This window comes from Pelecanus crispus, chromosome Z (assembly GCF_030463565.1).
Source record: "Pelecanus crispus isolate bPelCri1 chromosome Z, bPelCri1.pri, whole genome shotgun sequence".
Lineage (NCBI taxonomy): Eukaryota > Metazoa > Chordata > Aves > Pelecaniformes > Pelecanidae > Pelecanus > Pelecanus crispus.
Window position 1 is genome coordinate 2,995,221 of NC_134676.1, and position 15,703 is coordinate 3,010,923.

Genomic DNA, 15,703 nt, shown 5'->3' on the forward strand with positions numbered 1-15,703 from the left:
GGATTAAAAAAAAAAAAAAAAAAAAAAAAAGCTTGTTCTCTTTTCAGAAGATATATCAACACTGGTTAGCAAAGCCACTAACACCAGTAGTTTAAGGGATGTCAAGGGCCAGAATCCCTTCAGCGGTACCATACTGGCTACGCGGACATTTTACTCTAAACTAGCTGAAATATCTCACTAGCAAAACCTACGCCCTCCCCATCAGAAACTCTCAAGTCCTTTAAAAATAAAGTCTACCTAATTTCTAATTTCCACTATTCGCATGACACCAGCACATGGCTTTTCCTTAATTTCCCTGCCCAGTGAAACCAGTGACCTTAAACTACCTGGGTCCTTAATAACATCAAATGTGCCCTGAGGTTTGTACTAAACACAGCAGCTCCCCAGCTTTATTGAGTTTATTCACATTTTTCCAGTCTATAGGCAAGCTGGTTTTTCAGCGTATCTGGAGTTACAATAACATTAAACACAGCGAATTCTTCAAGCCGTACTAAGTACTTCCAGCTGTTTATTTAAGTGACAATTAGATCTTACCACATTAAAAGATGCTTTAATTTTTGCCCAGACCTAACTCAGGAACCTGAATGCCATCAGCCTCCATACAGAAATTTAATCCTCGTTCCAACTAGAAGAGAGTATGTTTAGTCCAGAGCAGCACTATAAAAAACCCAAAGCCCTTCCAACACTTGCTCTATTCCCATTCATTATCTCTGTCCATGACCGTCAGCTGCCTCTCCTTTCGGATTTGGGATTGCGGCTTGTTCCCCATACAGCACCTCGCAGGACTGAGATTTTCCTTAAACCGGTGTCCCTAGGAGCTACAGCATTACAAATCTCCTAGCCTTTTCCCTCATTTTATGAGCCCCAAGCACAGTCTGACAGAACCCGTGATCAGCTCCCAGTGAATCGGGAGGCGCTGAGCAATTTGCAGCACTGGGACTGATGCTGAATGAATTAATCGCATGGACAAATTTATCGCAACAAAACCAACGTAATGCCAGGGGGCGGGGGGGAAGGCAAGTAAAATGAAGCGCTGACAGTTTTTTTTAGTTAAGACAAGCTCATATTGACTCACCACGTACTGCGCCTTTAATCCACAAACTATCCGGCACTGGGACCTCGCTTTAGCCCTAACAACTGGGCAGTAATACACAAAGCGAGTGGTGCTATAAATACCAACATATAAAAATTCTGGTTGCCTACTTCGCATGAAGGTGAGCAGGAGACCTGAATCCTGCAAACATGATTTTTATAGCACCACTGAGTAATACTGAGAAGTTTCTAAGCAGAGAAGTACTAGCGGTGATAATTTTTTCCCCACCTGCAAATTCTTGCAGGCATATATATAGGAGGGGATACTTCTACCTGATACCATGAATACTCTCAAGCGTTCTGAAAACCTGTACAGTTTGTAACACATAACCCATTCAAAGCTCCTGATAAAGATGTAAATGCAGAATATATCCAAACATGCCACTGTTTGGAAAATGAGTTCGCCTACTTCACCGGGAAGATTTAATCAAATGCTTTCCATGTAACTTCTAATCATTGTTATAACATATTCAGCAGGGTATCATAGGCTTTGAAGTAGCATCATAAACATTTTAAAAATAAAGTAGATTTTACATTAGATTGTGGGCTGCTTCTCTAACTCTCCTTCCTTCTGCTAAATCACAAAGTTCGCTATTGCACGTCTCCACTGCAAATTATAATGAAGTTCACTCATGTGAATCAAAGGTGCATTTGCTATCTCAACCACAGATTCAAAGTTTCTCTGTGTTTATGAGAACAGTATAGAATATGGAAATCTCCTTTGATTTCCTTCCCTCCTTCATTTTTTAAACTCAATTTCAGATCCTTATTCTTCCAGAAACAGCACAGTGTACATACTGGAGGGTATAGCTGACACAGCCCAGCAATCCACTCCCTGCTGAACTGTGAAATGACCCAGACCTTCTGCAGGTTATTAAACCTTTAAAGACCTTAAGTCTCTCTGCAGGCAAAGATGCCACCAGTTCTTGTGCCGCCTCTGTATGTGTGGAACCAGATGTAAATCACTTCGGCTGCTGAACCAGACTTAGCTAGCCTAGAGTAGCTCTTATTTCCTAATGATGTGGCTTCAACTAAAAGCATTCCCCTGCAGAAAATGGGAAAAAAGTCAGAAACTGAAAGCCTTTACACACCAGCATAAAAGTCATCCGGCCTCTCTAGGGTTTGTTTCCAAGCACCAACAGTTATGGTAAAGCTGTACATTGCAAATCATGAGCGTGATGGACTGAAATGGTTCATCTACACCGTATAGCATCGCTGAAGACCTCAGAGACATTTCCTTAAACTGCTATTTTTCTAACTGAGCAGATGCCATTGCTTTTGTTCTCCTTTAATTGCATTAATCCTACAATAAAAAAAAAGAAATCAAAAGAACTAAAAAACAAGACGGCTTCCTTCCTTTCCTCCTCCACCCACCATCCCAGCAGCTCACAAGCCCTGAGCAGAACAGATGACCTAAGCTAAACGAGGTGCAATACTACCTACCACCTTTGGCACTTGTAGCACCTCTTCCAACAGGCGATAAAAGCTGGTTACAGATTAAACGGTTCCATCTTTCCGCATTTAATTCCCTTTAAAAGCACGCAGATCTCAAGGAAGTTGACAAAAGCTGCAGATGCATGCCCCTGCAACCTCCATCCAACAACCCCTCCATCTCCAAACCCGTTGGGCAGGACACTGAACTTGTGGTGGGACTTCTGGGTGGGTGCGTGTGCGTGCAAGGAAACGAGCGGCTTCTATCAACTTCCTGCCTTCTAGGATCCTTCTTTGTGACTGATCAGAAACTGCTGGTAGTATTTCAAGCACTGCATTTCTTAGCGGCATGACAATTACCATCTGCAGTACATCTCCACATCCTGTTTATCCTGGTTTCCCCAGGAAGGCAGCCGGGCATTGCGTATTCCACACCCTGGCTGCTCGACCCAACTGACACAGTCTAAAGAGTATTAAAACAAAAGACATCAAATGCATCAAAAAACATGGTGAGAAAGGGCATGGGAAGGGGAAAGGGAGCATCTGCTTTTTAGATCTTCAAGTTCATAAAATCCTTCTTCACATTCTCCTGTCCTATCCTATTTATTTTGTCCAACTAGCTTTAACTTTGGGTTGGCTTTTTTTTGTTTGGTTGGTTTTTATTCTGAATTGGAAACACACCGTCCGGGTATTTGCCAGAAGTCAGTGAGGTCACGTACATCTTTGTTAAGAGAACTGGTTCTTTAAACAAAGGTAATCCATCAGAGCTTCTGGAAGTATTCAGTAAGGTACAGATGAAAATAAATTGGGCTGCAAAAGCTGGGAATGAATACAGCTGAAACTGTGATTAATGGTCTAGCTAAATACAAGACAGGAGATGACCGCCCCCATGTGAGACAGACACTGGGACAGTTCCTCAGGAATCGCTCTGGGATTAAACCACCACTTGTGACACCGTCAGTGAACTCTTTTTAAAAATTTATCATGTATTCCCACACACGGGTGCCCAGGCATATACATTCGTACAAATACATACGCATGCACGTGTGTGTTTAATGCAACGTCCTAAAGATATCTGCTGATGCTAAAAAATTGGGAGGTATTGTCAGTACAGGAGAACGATATTAAAGAATGAAATAACCAAAACAATATTGAGGAACAGAGTAATAGAAGAAGGGGTAATGGAATCCACTGCACAAAATACAGTCATGCACTTAGAGAGTAACAAGAATTGATGCCACAAAGTAGAAAAATCACTAACTAAAATACAGAAAGTCACAAATTTGCTGCAAGCACACAGAAAGCAAACATACGAATAATGTTACAGGTCACATCCTTCCAGTGAAGATAAAGACATTCTGATGCCACTCTACACGGCCAAATGGACGTTGCCGAGGTCAGGGATCATCCGCTCCATCATCTGTTCTGTGCTGGAAGAAGCAGTCCTGGCCCTTAGTGAGAATCCGAAGCATTCCCACAATATAAATAACAATTTAATTGCCAGTACTAAACAAATGAGATTGTCCTAACAGTGTTGTCGGCGCCCAACAAGCTTAAAATGCTGCCTTGGCACAGCAGGGATTTCCAGCAGAATAAAAGGTCCTGAAGCCAATTAACTGTAATTTGAATCCCTGTCACAGAGCAGAAATCAAACATCACGGAAGATCGTAAATATACATGGATGCCAGCAATGCAGTTACAGTATGTTCTGCAATTGTTTGGCTGCAGCAGCAAGGGCGTTACTGATATAGCTCATGACCTTTTCTGAGCCACCCTGACAATAAACACTTGAAAGGTGGCCTTCAAACGGAAAAACCCAAACCAGTTGATGTAGGTGTAGTATGTACCTGCGAAAGAGAGGTAAGGATGGGAAAAGAAAAGAAAAAAAACCCAAATGGTAAGAGAAAAACCTATGCCAATGGCAAAGAACAGGAGCAGATTTATTTGCGCAAGGGGAAGGGGTGGTTTTCTGTTAGCGATGCTGCCATCTTGCAGTTCTTATTTTAGGGCCCACGTGTATTAAAGGAGACCAAATGTTCTGCAGAGTTGACAGGGACTGTAAAAACTAAACATAAGCAACTAAAACACAAGTCATAAAATGATGATCAACAAGCTGCCAGCAAGAGATAAAGCCCTTTATCTGTGCCCGTAGGTATATATGTATGCGCGTGAGGCACTGTGGGCAAGAAAAGCACAAAGGGTAAAGTACTTTCCATATTTAGTCAATCATTTATTTCTCTGCTGAATTTCCAAAATGCATTTCTATACAGATACTGCATCCAGTATCAAGCAGTATCACTTAACTAGCTCACAGATCCATTCAAACAGGTGTCAGCCTTAACGACAGGCTGATACAACAGAGCTGAACAAATGTGGAAAGTTTTTTTTTTTTCCTCTCACAAGTATAATTTCCTGGAGACATTAAAAAATAAAAAACCAAATAGATCAACGGCTATTAATAAACAGCTCTCTGTTCTTCCCTCCTCCTCAAAAAAAACCCCATAAAAAATACTGCATTGTGCTCAGTCCACCAGAGAATTCCAGGCTTAAAAAAAAAAAAAATTAGAAAGATATTACCACTAGAAAACCAGTAAGAAATGACCTATTGTTTTTGTTTCTGGATCCTGTTGCATAATCAGCACTTGGAAAAGCTTACAGGGCTTGAAATAATTTCCACTGGCATGTCAAAGTGTTTATAGCTCAGAAAAGTCTCGAGATAATCTCATCTTGACAACTCAAACCAATCTACTCTTTTCTCCTTCCCCAACATGGCAATCCCAGTTTTATTTTTTGCAGTCAGCCAGTCCCTGACTTCTACAGCTCGCTCTCTACATACGCAACCTGCATTCATGCGGTGTCAAGGCATCTCACACTACACTATACTGTACAAGAAACAGTAAGAAACATGACTACAGGTCTACACTTTGTCGTCTTTTCTTTTCAGGACACTCAGGAACCACTTTTGCCAACAGAAACATGAGCAATTCTCCCCGTCGCTATGGGCAGGACACAAGGAGATGCAGCTTGCAGTTCCTAGCTTGATATGCTCCCCAGTATTTTGAGCTCACTGGCCAATTTCTGACAAAAAGAGAGGGACAAAGAAAAGAAAAAAAAAAAAAAATTGCTGTGCAGAGGAAAGAGCCAGCCCAGCCCTTCTGCTGAGAGAAAGGCTTGGGGTTATGTGCCTGGCTTGCCAGCTGGCCAATTTATAGCAGCACATGCTTCTTTGTGTCTAGGCAAAGGGGACATGGGAAGGAGCTAAGAATACAGGAGGGGAGAAGGAGTCAGGGCCGTGGGCAGAAAAGGAAGGGAAGGAAGTTTACAGTGAAGGGGAAATACAAGGCATTACAGGAGGGGAAAAAAATAAAATCAGAGAATGGGGAAGAGGAGAAAAGCCAGACATTAAAAACATAGGATAAAGCTATGGAAGTCCAGCTTCCATAGCTCCATTGCTCAGGAAACAGCCTGTCAGAGGCAGCTAGATTTGTCACCTTTCTCAACCCCTTTAGACATCTTGGATCAGCTACCAAAAGCCCTCATCTCATTTCTTACTAGTTTTAGTTTACACATTAATTTTTTCAATATTCCTGAAGGCTACTGCCACTCTTCGGAAAAAAAAGAGATTGGGGATGAGGTTGTGGAAATTGGAAAATTTTTGTGAAGGGAAACAAAAAAAAAAAGCTACTTTCTTAGGAGAAGTTCCTCCCAACGCATGGAATTAACATAATGTCTCTACCTCCCAGCTAACTCTGTTCAAGGCTTATTTTTAGATGCTCTCTGTCCGACTCTCTGCACAGGGATGTTTCTTACTGATATGGCTCGGTCCCAATTCACAGTCTTGCAGGAAAAAGCCAGGACTAGGACGGAGAGGCTAATGCTTTCTATCACTAACGAGACTGCATTCAGAATTAGCTTTTGCAAACTATGAAATAAGACCCTATCTGCTAAAGTTTACTTCAACCAGCCCAAAAACTAAGCCAGTCATCGGCAAGAATCAGGGACTCTTCATTTGGCACAAGGAAGCAGCAGTACTGATTGTGTAAAGCACAGCAAACCAGGGGAAGCACCGGCTGACAGAAGCAGAAGGTGTTATTGGAAGTCCTTGTACTGCAGGTGTCCATGTAGTAAAGTTGAAATGATCACCGACCCCTCCATCTTCTGTACCCTTTTTTGGCTGTGGCCCAGTACACCTCCTGGAGGTGGTTTAACCCCAGAACAACGTCCACTGGACAACTACCGGATGAAGATAAGATATTTGATAAGCACACACTACCAACCTTGTTTGTTCGTGGGTTTAACATCAGTGGCTTGCCTTTTTCTTTCGTATGTGCGCTGCGACATGCCACCGCACAGGGAGTGGTGGCTACTCTTAGTCGGGAGAACATTTTTTTTTTTTTTTTAATACCGCACCTGGGAAAAGGAAAAGAGAATCATTCAGATATAGAGGCAGTGGGACTAATGTTGTAAAAGAAATAGGTACGTGCTACATAAGACTCCTTGTTCTAACACCGTGATAATAACCCAAAATGGCCTTGCGGCAGCCAGGAGAAAGGAAAAAGGCGGCTTTACAATGATGAGAGCCCATGAGCGAGTGGAGAGAACATACAGGGATACTAACGTGAGCTAGCGTTACGCTGTGGGCTGCAGTCAGCCAGCATTCACTAGGTATTGTCTTATAGCTGCACCATAAACCCAGAGCAGAATTGCCATTAGCAAATATTAACCTTCTGTGGCGACCCGTGCAGCTGGCACCGGTGCAAATACCAGAGAGGACAGAATGACTTGGGCTAGTGCAGCAAGAAAATTTAAGCTGAGTTTCTCCGATAGCTTTCTTCCAATGAAATCCTGTGGCCTGGACAACAGAAAGGAAGGAAACTATGTCTATTAGCATATTAAAACTAGATTAGAGCAAAATGTAGAATTCAAATGGTCAACAATTCACTGAACTCTGGATTCCATGCTTAGATTTTTTTAAAATTCTAAACCTAAAAAGAAGAGGTTATTTTCAGAGACAATATATCCTTTTCAATACAGGATATGTTTTCCTAACAAAATAAAAAAATTGTTAATATCATTCAAAAGCTTAGTTCTTAATCTCACCAGGTGATAACCGCTCTCAAACCCATTTTATTCAACTATTAATTGCAAGTTCTTTGGAGCAGAAATTATCACTTATTACATGCTTGTATAACACAGCACCACCAGGGAATGTGTACTGGACTCGTCTCTAAACATTATTTCACGAACACAGAGAGACAAGAGCAACCACAGCGAGACCTTACACAGGACCACAGCCTGTACAAAGACACGTGAAGATGGCAGGCCGGAAAGGACAGACGTACGCAGGTCGGATGCAATATCGTGCAGAAGCCTGACATGGGGAGAGAGAAAAACCAAGCTGCCTTTAGCAACAGGCCTGTACAGTCATAGAATCATTGAATGGTTTGGGTGGGAAGGGACCTTTAGAGGCCATCCAGCCCAGCCCCCTGCCGTGGGCAGGGACATCTTCAACTGGGTCAGGGTGCTCAGAGCCCCGTCCAGCCTGGCCTGGGATGTTTCCAGGGATGGGGCATCTCCCACCTCTCTGGGCAACCTGTGCCAGTGCTTCACCACCCTCACTGTAGAACATTTCTTCCTTATGTCCAGTCAAAGTCTCCCCTCGTTTAGTTTACAACCATCACCCCTTGTCCTGTCACTCCAGGCCCTGCTAAAAAGCCTGTCCCCATCTTTCTCCTGAGCCCCTGCCAGCACTGCCAGGCCGCAGTCAGGTCTCCCCGCAGCCTTCTCCTCTCCAGGCTGAGCACCCCCAGCTCTCCCAGCCTGGCCTCACAGCAGAGCTGCTCCAGCCCTCGCATCATTGCTGTGGCCTCCTCCGGCCCCGCTCCAACAGCTCCATGGAGGAAAGCAGAGATCCGGGATCAGCGTGGCAGGGAAGCCCTGTCCCTCTCCAGCTGGCTGCGTGGGGGACCCCTGCCCGGTGCTCCATCATCCCCTGGCCCAGCGGGATCTTCACATCCAAGAGACACACAAGGCCAGTACAGCAGGTATGAGACATTTTTAAGGAGTGAAATGATGCGTGGTTTGGATTTTTAATTTCTTCCAGATGGAAGCCAAAATTAGATTAAGGAACAAAACTTCATTATCTTAAATATAGCCTGAATACTTTAGAAGACCTTTCCATAATCAAATTTATACACAATCAGCTTTTAAGATGGCAGACTGATCTTGCAAGTTACAGTCTGAGGATTTTCTTCAAAATCTTTCCAAGCGTTAAAAGAACATGCAAACATTTCATATTTTTCATCATCAGTTATACCCGAGTTTCTCTTCTACCCATTATAAAGCGCAGAGGAAAGCAGCGCTGACATCCAGCAGGCTCCCTTTCTCTCATCCTTTATTTGTTTGTTTAGGCCTTGCAATTGAAGAGAGTTCCACTCAAAACCCATGTGTTTAGTTGTTTCGTGGTAAGGAACATAAATTTACTGCATGGAGACAGGAGGAATGGAAGCCTTGCCAGCACTACAAACAAATGTTGCTTTTAACATGATAATTCCTCCCTAAACCAGCTAGCGGTGGACTAAACACAGCTGGTCTGCCAGAACTCAGGGCAGCTGAAAATCGGGATCAGATAAGCAAAATTAAATTTGTGCTGCAAAACAACCAGCCTTTAGGAATGGCAAATTCAGTCTTAACTGTTTTTAATTCTGACTGCTCATCTGCCGTCGTTACACAATTGCGAGTCCGTCTCCTCCTGCACATGAGGCTCAAAATGATCTGCGATTACAGCGTCGCAGCAAACCTCGGCCCGCATCCCATCAGTCTGGCCTTCGGGTGGCTTCAGTCTGTCATGAGCAAACACCTTAAACAAAGAATTAAAAAGGCGGCCAAACACCGCATCTTATCTTCCTCTAATTAAATTTAAATTACTTCACTGCAATTACCGAGCGTTTAAGAAGCAAACAAGATTGTGGCCCAGATTTCTCCTAACTTCAACAACTCGCTTGCTAATCAACGAGAGAGAGAAAGAGACTTTTCAGGGGTGCAAATCAAGTCTTACAAATCTTACTTTCTTCCCTCCTCTGTGAGAGAGGAGACTTGCTCCTCTCCCCTGAGGTGCCATACAGGCCCCTAAAATGATTCTCTTGGTGGAGGCTTCTCAGACGCACACAGCATGTGGGAGGAATCGGGCTTCGTTTTCCACTCAGTCCCTCTCTTTAGATCCAAGAGATACGATCCCAGTTAATTTACATCCAGCATAAAACCTGACTGGTTACTCAGTCCTGAGCTCTCCTACCCCTGCTTTTCTAATTGTCTCCTATTCCTGTTTTGTCTCCTATCTCGCATATCTCCTCCAACTCCCTTTGTTGCAGACTTTTAAACGTCTTTTAGCAAGAAACTGCCTCCAAAACTCACCTTAACATGACTTACCCTGAAACCACAAAGCAACCATCCTTCCCCATCCCCATCCCCTGTCCATACTCCTCTGTGTGGCCCTCCACGGCTCACCTACCCTCTCCTCCCGGCTCTGCTGGCCACCGACCTGGCAAGAACTAGCCACCCATCTGCCCAGGTCCTTCTGCTTTCAAAGTCCTCATTCCTCCTCAAGAATACATGCCCAGGCCAATCCAGTGACCCTCACGATTAAAAATCAAGGCTACATCTGTACGTACCATGAGTTGTTTAATGCTTTTGAAACCAGAGCTCCCAGGCTGACAGCGCTCACCCCCAGCCGAGGCCCCCAGGACAGCTGGAGCCAGATGCAGCACCGGGGCAGCCGTAAAAACAGCTCACGCCAGGAGTTTGGGATTGCAGCGAAGAGCTTCTCAAATGAAAGGTACCACCAGATAATAAAAATACTTTAGATGCAGCGAGGTCCGACTGACAGCAAATAAGCTGCCCTGGGCAGCTCCGCTTCTCCTCTGGCCTTGTGGGAAAGGAAGAAGGGACACGGAGCCTCGTGCCCGGTGGCTCGCATTTACCAGCCCTTGTTTCTGGGAAGGACTTCAGGCAGACAGCAAGCTGCAAGGACAGGTCTGCAAGAAAGGTCCCCAAACCGATGCCTGGTTTCAAGGAGATAAAAGGGTTGGGTCATGCTGCTTTCTGGGAAGGTTCCAGGCATTGGAACAGGCTGCCCAGAGAGGTGGGGGAGTCCCCATCCCTGGAGGGGTTCAAAAAACGGGCAGAGGTGGCACTTGGGGACATGGTTTAGTGGGCATGGGGATGTTGGGTTGATGGTTGCACTGATGATCTTAGAGGTCTTTTCCAACCTTAGTGATTCCTAGTTTTACTTTCATTAAAAAAATAATCCAGCTACCAAGCCAGGAAACATGAAATTGCTACTCTGCCCTTAATTGGTTTAGTGGTGGACTTGGCAGTGTTGGGTTAATGGTTGGACTGGATGATCTTAAAGGTCTTGTCCAACCTAAACAATTCTATGATTCAAATAGTTTTGTAGAAGAGAGGCCAGGCTTGGGATCGTGGTGCTTCAACCATCAGAAAAAGGAGAGATTATTTTGATGGTAGAGGCTGATAGAGAAGAGGGAAGGAGGTCAACTGAGGGAAAGACGGAGGGTTGCAGTGATGTGAAACAGATACAGAGAAGACTGAGGTTGTGCAATGTCCCGTGAGGAGGAATTAGGAAGCAAGCAGAGGAATTGAAAGGCAAATAAAATTCCTGCTAAAACATGTGTCAGCATAACTGGAACAAGGATTTCTTTTCTTCTTTTAGTACTTGACAATGGTCAGGACTAAACAAGACTATGGTGCACCACTAGACTTCATCCAATACAACTGGTAATTTTTGACTTATTACCACATACATGCCGTGTCACAATTTAAGAGAATTAAATTCTTCAGCATACCAGATGACAGCTCTCTTCTGTGCCTTATCAGGAGGCATCTGGCCAGGTCAAACTAATTACCGATACTGCACAAGTGCCCTTATCTAGGAGCAAATGTTTTGCTGCTGCAATTATGGATGTTAAATTGCAAAAGCTGCTTTTAAGGGAAAGTTTCATCATACTTTTAAAAGGTACAATTACATTGCTCAGAGAGTCAGGAAGCTCAGTGTCAATTAAAGGAAGGTCTGCTTCAATTACTGCACAGGCTGCCTGACTTGTGGATTATACCTTAATACTAAGGAATATCTCTCAGCGGACAGCACCTTCATGACTTTGCAGTCTTCCTTCAGTTTGAAGGGTGGCTAAACATAAATCCGCTTCGAGTATTCCTGAAATCTTGCGTAAATGAACAGTTCCAGTCTTCCTTTTGCGTACAGAAATTACCAAGACCTGTGTGTTAACAGGAGCTTGTTTTGATAACACAAACTGGAATTATTAATTTGAGACCATACAGGCCTCACAGAGTTTCCAGTCTTTCCGGCCTCAGCCTGGTTTGGTTTTTTAAGCACCGCTGCTCTAGGGCCAACAAACATTTTCTCTTATATACCCACAGCATCTATCCGGTGAGTCTGCACTATCCCCAGCCTGGTGTGGATGCACCATTGCACTCTATTCTCTTTTTTTTTTTTTTTTTGTTTAATAAACAGACAAGCCTTGCCTACCCAAGCATGACACAAACCAGGCACACGCTAGCTGGCTTCATCACTTCAGTAATGATAAAGCAGTCTAAAATTATTACATTAGGCAAGTACCAACTAGAAGTGTGCCTTCCAATAAGACTTTTACTTAAAGAAAGCAGCTTTCCCCGCACCTGCCACCCTGCAGCGGGTGCTTTGCGGACCAAGGGGGAAGGGGGCACTTCCATTTTACAACGGGAGCACCCCAACACGTACGCGTGCGGAGGAAGGAGCAGAGAGGTGAGGCTGGGCGACGCAGTTCTGCACAGCAGCTCAGCACCTCTGACACCCCGAGCTGACCAGATACTGTTAGGGGAAGTTAGCAGAAAATGGTGGTAATGATATTTCAGGTTCCTTCCAGCAAAGTCCTGAGCCGTCATTTTAAAGGACATTTCTAAGGTACCTTGAGATCTGCAAAGTAAAAGGAACAATCATATGGGGGGGTGTTACTAATAAAATGTTCAGCAGTGGTGAGAGGGTCGTTTTGGAAGCAGACCTTGAAAATACTTTTCTTCCCTCCTATTCTGAGGCAACCAATTCAACAAGGAGAAAAGTTAGCTGCAGAGTACTTAAGAAGCACAGTGAGTGAGTTCAGAATTTGAGGCTTGAAACATTCAGCAAATAAAGCACACTTAGGCAAATTCAAACAAGAATAATTTCAGAACACCGTCGTAAAAAGAGCGTATGTTCTCTACATTAACTTACAATATTAGCAAACTTCTCACAGCACAACTAGAAAACAGGACTAAATTGTTTGGTGTTGGAGTCTTCGTTCATAAAAGCTCTTACCACACAACATCAGAGAGCTATTTGTTTATACATTAATGGATCCAACCTAAATATTCTCTTTAAGCATCAGAAAGTCCATTATCTTGTACTGCGGAAAGTGCAGCAGCGGTATTTTTGGCTTACTCTGACAAGATTTATTCACATTCTTGATTTTATTCCATTTGTCTTACTGGGAGGGCTGCCGGTAGTAAAGGTAAGCGCATCCACGTATGCAGGACAGAGGCCTTATCCTGCAGAATCCTCAGAAAGATTCCAGCATGGTAAATTCCTCCAAACAAACAGAAAGCCACCGTTGCTTTTTTCTGAAGAACTGGTACACAGCTTTATTAAGAGCTGTTTTCTTCAGTTCAAAAATACAGATTTTTTTTTTTATATATAAGTTGAGAGAGAAACAAGGATGTTCTCAACAACTGCTGCACACTTACAAAAGGAAATTCTTCCTGGGAGCACAACTGAGCGATAAGCACAGAGAAACGGAGCTGCTTGCTAATTCATTGCCTGTCAGGTGAACTATAAGCTTGTCAAACTCTTATAAAACTTGGCGTGCACTACAGTTAGGACTTTAAAAAGAAAAAAAATCCTGCTTAAATTACAGACAAATCGGAAAAACTATCCATGCGCAATTAGTTAGCAGCCCAACTAACAGCAAAGCATTCCTCCTGTTGCAATAAAGGTGCTGCCACCAGTAGTAAAGATGCACATTCAATTAGTACTCACTCAAGCATGGCACACTACCACGCATTTTGACAGCTTCTTTCTTCGTTTGCAGAAGAAAAAGCTTCAGATCTCATCTGCGCTCACGCTGCTGACTCAGAACACCGCCGCACAGGATGATCGGAAGCTTTGTCCTGGGACTGTAACACACACTTTCTCTTAAAACTACACGCTCAGGCTAACTTTCTGTAGACCTGACCACATTTAATAAAGCCAACAAGACGTTAGATGCCGCTGGCTGCACGCACGCGTGGATTACTTGCAGAGTTTCATATTCTGCCTAGCTCTTTGTATTACCCCTGTGTATATATGCACAATACACAGAAAATTTCCCTTTGCTGTGCACTACTAACTGTTTCGACTTAAGACCGCAAAGATGCCAAATCGTTACAAGCCTGCTTGGCTGCAAGATGGTCCTTTTTTATCAGCTCTTTATCGGTATTTCCATATGTTTGGGGGTTTCTTCAAGGAGCTAGAGATTCGTGCCACGACATAACACGCCAAGTTGCTGGGAGACCGGCTCTTATCTTGCACCATTTAACGTTACGGCGCAGCGAGGCCGAGAGGAGCGCGGGACCTGCGACGGTGGCGTTCCAAACAGCCACCGCCGCTTCTTTTGAACAAACAGCCGAGAGGCAAAACCCAAGGACCACAGAGACTAGCTCTAAAAATACCAGGCGGCCTGACTGTGTTTCCTCTCCCAACGCCGCACCAGCAAGCTCTGCTACTTCCCAACTTGTACTCGCTAGCTTTTAAAGGCCGTAGAAGTTCACAGCAGGTTGAAAGTCGCCACGGGGACCGTCAGCCAACGCCGAGGAGCTGCGGAAGCTGCTGCGCCCTGAATTTGGGGAGTTTCGGGGGGCAGCGTCCTCCCAGGCTTGACCCGAGGAGCTGCTACAACCCTGCCTGGTTGTCCTGGGAGGGTGGCCAGCTGAATTTGTCACCCATTTTGACAGCTGGTGAACATGCAGCAGCCCTTGCACGCCTTAGGCAGCGCATGTCCCGTTTCCTCAGAAGCAAAGCAGCCGCTTTCGGTGTTCTCCACCTGCCGCCGGGGCCGGCCGGGCCGAGGGCTCCCCGCAGCCCCGGGGGGGTTCCCCGCAGCAAGGCCGAGCCTCGGGGCCTCCAAACAAACCGGGGCGGGGAGGGAGGGGGGGAGCTGCTGCTTTGCTGCCACTTCAATCTGCCCCAGGGGACCGGACCGAGGGACGCCGAGCTCCCTCCGCTCCCCCCCACCCCGCTCCCCGCTGGGCCTCGTCTCCCCTCCCGGCTGGACGGGGCCCGGGGCCCGGGGCCCTGCCCACCGCACACCTCCGGCTACGGCTCGGTGCGGCACGCTCGGCCAGGGCACGAAGCGAACCGCCCTCTCCTCACCCTGGCAGCACGCAGGCGGCGGGGCCGCGGGAGAGGTTTCAAAGGGTGGGGGAAGGCACTCGAGGAGGAAAGGCGGCAAGGGTCGAGGCTCTGGGGAAAACACCCCCGGGTTTGTAAAGAGACAGAAGGCCTTTCGCACGCCATTGCAATTGTAAAATTGTTACCAGAACGGGATCTACCTCCTCCTGCGGCTGCTGCCCTCTGAGTGATGCTGGCCGAGGACCTGTTTCTATTGTGCAACAGCAGCTCCCATCCGCCGGAGCTCCGTCCGCCTCGAAACCCACCACTGAATGGAGCAAACAAGGAGGCACCGGGGAGGGACACCCCGGAGGGCGGGGTGTTCCCTATAACTGGCAACCGACGCGGCCAATGACAAGGAAGCCGGCTGGCCGGCCGACGGCGGCGCTCAGCCAATGAGCCTTCTCCGCCGCGGCTCCCCGCCCTGGCAGAGGGGAAACCAGGCCGGGCGCGGCCAGTTATATGTTAATTAGGCCGGGGGCGACAGCGAATCAGCGCGGAGGGGCGGGGCGCGGAGCCCGGGGGCGATGGCGCGGGGCGTCGGAAAGGGGCGGGGAGAGAGGCGGGGCCATGAGGGGACGGGGTCGAGAGGGGACGGGGCCGTGAGGGGACCGGGGCCGTGAGGGGACCGGGGCGTGAGGGGACGGGGCCGTGAGGGGACGGGGCCGTGAGGGCACCGGGGCCGTGAGGGGACGGGGCCGTGAGGGG

The 15,703-nt window shown here is 46.1% G+C and overlaps 1 protein-coding gene across 2 annotated transcripts in view; it reads right to left on the bottom strand.

Moving 5' to 3' along the window:
- Positions 1 to 15,244, bottom strand: part of ME2 (malic enzyme 2) — a 34,706-nt gene extending 19,462 nt beyond the window's left edge. For both annotated transcript variants that reach the window (XM_075725936.1, XM_075725938.1), the window contains exons 1-2: positions 15,157 to 15,244; positions 6,801 to 6,933 (exon numbers count right to left, since the gene is read on the bottom strand). In XM_075725936.1, the coding sequence (XP_075582051.1) occupies positions 6,801 to 6,908 (108 nt within the window). In that variant the 5' untranslated portion in view covers positions 6,909 to 6,933; positions 15,157 to 15,244. The remainder of the gene's footprint in view (positions 1 to 6,800; positions 6,934 to 15,156) is intronic.
- Positions 15,245 to 15,703: the final 459 nt, after the last annotated feature.